Here is a 6,477-nt window from a genome sequence, read left to right on the forward strand (position 1 = left end):
CGGGATTATATGAATCCTTGGCACTGAGGTTCAAACGATAAGATCTTCGTAGAATATGTAGGATCCAATATGGGCATCCAGGTCCCGCTATTGGATATTGACCGAGGAGTCTCTCGGGTCATGTCTACATAGTTCTCGAACCCGCAGGGTCTGCACACTTAAGGTTCGACGTTGTTTTATGCGTATTTGAGTTATATGGTTGGTTACCGAATGTTGTTCGGAGTCCCGGATGAGATCACGGACGTCACGAGGGTTTCCGGAATGGTCCGGAAACGAAGATTGATATATAGGATGACCTCATTTGATTACCGGAAGGTTTTCGGAGTTACCAGGAATGTACCGGGAATGACGAATGGGTTCCGGGAGTTCACCGGGGGGGCAACCCACCCCGGGGAAGCCCATAGGCCTTGAGGGTGGCGCACCAGCCCTTAGTGGGCTGGTGGGACAGCCCAAAAGGGCCCTATGCGCATTGGAAGAAAAATCAAAGAGAAAGAAAAAAAAGGGAGGAGGTGGGAAGGGAAGGAAGGACTCCCACCCACCAAACCAAGTCCAACTCGGTTTGGGGGGGGAGACCTTCCCCCCTTGGCTCGGCCGACCCCCTTGGGGCTCCTTGAGCCCCAAGGCAAAGGCCCCCCCTCTCCACCTATATATATACGGAGGTTTTAGGGCTGATTTGAGACGACTTTTCCACGGCAGCCCGACCACATACCTCCACGGTTTTTCCTCTAGATCGTGTTTCTGCGGAGCTCGGGCGGAACCCTGCTGAGACAAGGTCATCACCAACCTCCGGAGCGCCGTCACGCTGCCGGAGAACTCTTCTACCTCTCCGTCTCTCTTGCTGGATCAAGAAGGCCGAGATCATCGTCGAGCTGTACGTGTGCTGAACGCGGAGGTGCCGTCCGTTCGGCACTAGATCGTGGGACTGATCGCGGGATAGTTCGCGGGGCGGATCGAGGGACGTGAGGACGTTCCACTACATCAACCGCGTTCACTAACGCTTCTGCTGTACGGTCTACAAGGGTACGTAGATCACTCATCCCCTCTCATAGATGGACATCACCATGATAGTTCTTCGTGCGCGTAGGAAAATTTTGTTTCCCATGCGACGTTCCCCAACACTTTCCTGCCTGCAGGGGGGAAGTATTACACGGTGAACCTCGCGACTGCTAGTTGGGCTATCTGGTTGGCACGTAACCGTGCTATTTTTGAAAACAAACTGATCAAAGCCCCATTTGAGATTCTGTTTTCAATGTGATCGTTTACATTGTATTGGGCAGGTGTGCAGCTGGGAGACGATGCGAAGGAACTATGATTTAGCGCTAAGATGATGAGAGCGAACATTGTACAGTTGAGGAAGATGTGTGAGGCGGCTAGGCATCCGATCACAGGGGAGTGACTGAGGTTTCAGTCTGGTGGTGTTGCTTGTGTCCCCTTCTGAGCTTCTACCTGTGTCGGAAGACTATGATAGCTTATGTTTATCCCTCTGTTTTGTTTGGGGTCTGTAATAGGCTTTATCTCTACTATTAAAGGGGGATCTGCCGTCGTGATGGTTCGACTATGTGATGGTTCGACCTCTCGATCCCCGTCGCTAGCACAGTTCCACCAACCGACCAACCGCTCTCTCCCGACCCACCGTCCCGTCGCTCCCACTCCCACCAACCGACCAACCGCTCTCTCCCTCTCTCTTTTCCCACTCCCAATCCAAAGATCTACATGTCCACCGCCGGACTCCCCTTCACATCCATCGCCGCCGCGTTCCCTTGCAACCCACTCTCCTTCCTTCTCCTCCCTCCCAGATGCACCCCCTCATCTCCTATGCCGCCCACGCTGACGGCTGCCACCAATTCCTTCCTTCACCTCATCGCAGGTCGCCCGACGTCGAGGACCACGTCGGCGACTCCACCGTCCATCTCATCTCGTCTCCGAAGTTATCCCTTATGGCAGGAGTGCGACGTCCCACGGCGACCTGACCATCCTCCTGGATATCATCTCACCAGGGGATGGAGCGAGCAGGGCAAAAGGATGAGAGGAGGACGCGTCCGACGGCGACCTGGCCGTCCTCCTCGATCTCGTCGGCAACCCCGTGGAGGCCGCCCGCCCGCCATCTCTCCCCGTGCTCCTCCTCAACATCCGGTGAGTCTTTCTTCTCCCCGTCCCCTCTGCTCCACAATGTTTTTTTGTTCCACGGGCCCGTGCTTTTCCTCCCGCTGAATCTCTGTTTCATTTTCTCCGCTCTGCTCTGCAGGAACTCTCTCTCTCTCTCTCTCTCTCTCTCTCTCGCCATGTAGCACCTCCAGCAGCAATGCGACGGATCTTCCTCCCTGTGCCACGGACCTACCACCATGGAAACGAATCCACTATGATGGTGCGACGGTTCCACCACTATGGAGACGAATCCACCATGACGGCGCCACGGATCGACCACGATGTGGACGGTTGCATCACGATGGCCCCAGAGTTTCACGGTTTTACCAAGAAGCCGACGGTCCTCTCCATCCCCAGCCCGTGCCCCGACGAGGAGGCCCTGACCCTCACCGGATCTCGTCGTACTCTTACGCCTGCCCCTTCGCCGCCCTTCTCTTCTCCTTACCCAACGCGATTTCCCCTCTCTCATGGCGGCGACGAGGTGAAGGGATGGCGACCGGCTACATGATGTGAGCATCGGACGGCGGCGCAATGAGCAGGTCAGCCACCGGAGATGGATGCCCATACATGTGTTACGACACCTTTGTTTTTTGCTCTTTTTTAGGTTGGGATTTGGGGGGGTGTGGATTTCATGGTCTATGGTTCCGGATTATTCTACCTCTTTCATGTATGGAGTTTTGATTTTCCTCTGCTATGTTCCGTTAATTGGATGTGGTGTGCTTCGAGTAGTTGACTTAGGGTTTACTTGGCTAGAACTAAAATGAAAGGAGTGTCTTTTTTTCATATTGCTCCAATTTTGTGAACATGGTCGAGGCATCGATTCACTGGAGTACCTACCACTTAGGTTTCATTTTAGAGGAGATTTTCACCATGATGGGAGGGAATGGCAGTATGTGGCTGGTAGGCATGGCATGTCCACAGTTGGTCTGTCGAAATTGAGTCTAGAAGAACTGAAGATTAATTTGTCAGATCATGTTGCATGTTCAGAGAAAGCTTTGAAGGAAACTACACTACACTGGAAATTTCCAGGTCTGATAAGAGATGGGGTAATGAGTAGTGCACTGGTGATGCTACATGATCAAAGATCAGTGTTAGAAATGGCCAACCATATCACTGATGTAGGTGTGATGGACATATATAGCAAGATGCCTGAAGTTTTTTCAGAGCAAGAGCATTGTCGCTGGGAAGATGAGTATGCACAAGAGCAGCAGCAACATTCAGTTGGAGTAGAGCAGCAGAAATATTCAGAGGAGCAACATTCAGAGGATCAGCAGCAGGAAAATGTAGGTGCAAAAGAGCAGCAACATACTGCAAATGCAGATGAGCAGCAGGAAAATGTAGGTGCAAAAGAGCAGCAACATACTGCAGATGCAGAGGAGCAGCAGGAAAAGGCAGGTGCAAAGGAGCATATGGAAGAACCAGAACCTTGGAAATTTTCCAACATGCATTATCAGCCTGGTAGGACTTATAAATTACCAGTGAGCTGAGGAAAATCAGTTGTAGTTGAGGAGGAAGTAAACAATGATAGTGATGAATCCGACAGTGACTATGCTATTCCCCCCACGAAGAGCAACAGCTCAGCATCTGATGATAAAGTCTTGGAGCTGAGAAAATATGCATAAGAACCTAAGGAGAAAGTGAGAAAGAACATGTTGAGAGAAGATGGGGGAAAACATGTAATGTGCCTCATGATCTTATCGTGTCATAAAAATGTAGGCTAGATGGGTCAGATGAAGAAGGCACGCCATATTTTGAAAGTGATGACGATATGTCATATGATGAAGGCAGTGATGGAGAGGTAAATGAAGTGAGAAGGAGGAAGAGCACACACTAAGTTTATGATGACACTAATGAGAAACCAGAGTTTGCTGTAGGTATGGCCTTTAATGATAGCAGGGAATTCAAGCAAGCATTGTTTAAGTATGGGCTAGCAAATTTCAACCATTTAAGATTTCCAAAATATGAGAAGAAAAGGTTGAGTGCAGAGTGTACCTGGCCTGATTGTCCTTGGAGCATTTATGGTTCAGTTAGTAATAGGTCTGACTGATTTCTCATTACTAAACATATGGATAATTCATCTAATATACATTGCAATCCTTTGCCTCCGATCTTTCTTTTTCTCCACCAGACAAAACCTGGGAGCAATGGGTTGAGAAATGAGTTAAATCCAGAATAAAAGGAGAACGGAGAGACTGAAATGAGAGGAACTACATAGTGGCTCATTGGTCTGTTTTCAGCTTAGACAGGGAAAAGAAAGAGCCCTTGTTTTCGTATTATACTTGTATTTGCAAATGGTTTGACAACAAAAATGGAAGCATAGTCAAGCAGATGATCTATAGCCTGATAAAAGACAAATTGTTTTTTCTATTTGCATAAAACGTGGAAGTATAGCTTTTCTCGGAACACATTTGAAGACGAAGTGGTATATTATTGTTTTGTACTTATGAATTTTCATGTGACACAAGTCATAATCGCAATCTACACTACATTTTCATGACCTGTGATGATGTTTTGATCAATGGTTGGATTATAAGTTTGTTGTCCGTAGCAACGCACGGGCATTTACCTAGTAGTGGTAACTGTGTGTTGACAGAGTGGTGTCACGGCATTCGGTTCCACAGCGAGCGAATGTTCCATGGACCCTCTGGCAATACTTGAACTTGCTTTCCTTTTTCAAATGTTTTTGGAACTGATGTATTTCTGTTCTTTGCAATGGAAAGGGGTTGTTTGCCCAGCTTAACAAAAATGTCCACTCATATGATTGTATCAGGTGTGACAAAATTCTTAAGGGCACACATGGAAATTGTTTTTCACAAACACGTGGCAACTTCTGCATTTATATTTGTTGTGTTTGCTTGAACAAATTGCCGTATTCCCGCAACATAAATCGCGGCGAAAATGTCTGTTTTGCCATGCCCCTCCTGAGCTCCGAGTTTGGAACGGCCGGAAGGATCCGACATGGCGTGCAATTTGCAGGCGACACCGGCACCGAGTCGAAACGGATGAGTCCCCCATGTAGCACCACGTCCGTAGCTCTCGCCTCGGCGTCCGCGTGAATCTATCTATAAAGTGTTGTCGACCTCGTGAGTTCATCACCATCACAACCAAATCTCCGTCCCGATTGCGCTGGTCCGGCACCAATGGACGTGAAGCGCGCCGCCGCCACCGGCACGGCGGTGTTTCGACTGCCGCACTCATTTTACGGCCCGGGGCGGCCGGAGCCCGTGGCCGTGGTTGCGCCAGCACGCGCCCTTTTCGAGTGGCCGCCGCGGCGGGGGCCGGCTCCGCGGCGGCTGAGGCCGTTTACTTGGGAGTGGGACCCGCCGGCCGTCGCCGCAGATGCGCCGTACAGCAACGGCCGCTTCGGCGCCGTCCCGGCGTCGGAGAAGGCCATCGCCGAGCTGCCCAGGACCACGGCCGGCGAGGCGAGGGAGAAGGGCTGCTCCGTGTGCATGGAGGTGTTCGAGGAGGGCGACGCGCTGAGGCGGCTGCACTGCTCCCACGCGTTCCACGAGGACTGCATCTCCATGTGGCTCGGCGTCAGCCACCTCTGCCCGCTCTGCCGCTTCGCGCTGCGTACCCAAGGCCAGGAGGACGAGGAGGAGCGCATGGGATGCCGGTAGATGACTGGCACTGGCCCTGCTATCTCATGATCAGAATCCAGAACCCGGTCATCTTTGGTTTTGTGCCCACTGGCTCTCTATAAGAAAACTGGTCCAGGCAAAAGTATTTATTCTTCATAGAGGACTAGGAGGGTGCCGGCGTTTGTAACCTTTCGTTTTTATTGGTATATCATTCTTTTTAAACACAGCACAGACGCGGACAAATGCACGCATATTCTATACTTATAAGTATCTCTGAAAAACATAGCCAACATATCAATTTAAGATTTCACGAAGTCATGGCAAAAGCCTTTATGGTCGACGGAAATGACATCTTTTACTGAAAACACATTGCCGAAAGGTCTCTAGTTAGCGTGCAGGTCGCCAGATAGCCTCCTGTCGCACACCACCTCGCCTTCTGCAAGAACTTTGAGCCGGCCCGGGGGGTGCCTCTGTTTCTCAATATTTTTTCATGTTTTCAGAAAATGTTTACGAATTCCAGGTAAGTTCCCGAATGTGAAAATTATCCCCGAATTAAATTTTCATGAATTTAAATTGGGTTCACGAATTTAAAATTCACAAATTATCCCCGAATACAAATTGGTTGTAGGCCCACTTCATTGTATTGCTTTATGGGTATCTCTTAATCAACCTTTTGTAAATGATGTTAAGTCAAATTTGAGTAGCCCCCATGCATGTGATCTCTATCTATCTATCTATCTATCTATCT

The 6,477-nt window shown here is 49.8% G+C and overlaps 1 protein-coding gene across 1 annotated transcript; it reads left to right on the top strand.

The window, feature by feature from the left end:
- Window positions 1–5,285: 5,285 nt before the first annotated feature.
- On the top strand, window positions 5,286–5,879 carry LOC123452944 (E3 ubiquitin-protein ligase RDUF1-like). Its single transcript, XM_045129690.1, has one exon. It carries the CDS (start codon window positions 5,286–5,288, stop codon window positions 5,766–5,768), a length of 483 nt encoding a protein of 160 aa, XP_044985625.1. The 3' UTR covers window positions 5,769–5,879.
- Window positions 5,880–6,477: the final 598 nt, after the last annotated feature.

The sequence above is a fragment of the Hordeum vulgare genome, chromosome 5H (genome assembly GCF_904849725.1).
Source record: "Hordeum vulgare subsp. vulgare chromosome 5H, MorexV3_pseudomolecules_assembly, whole genome shotgun sequence".
Taxonomy (NCBI): domain Eukaryota; kingdom Viridiplantae; phylum Streptophyta; class Magnoliopsida; order Poales; family Poaceae; genus Hordeum; species Hordeum vulgare.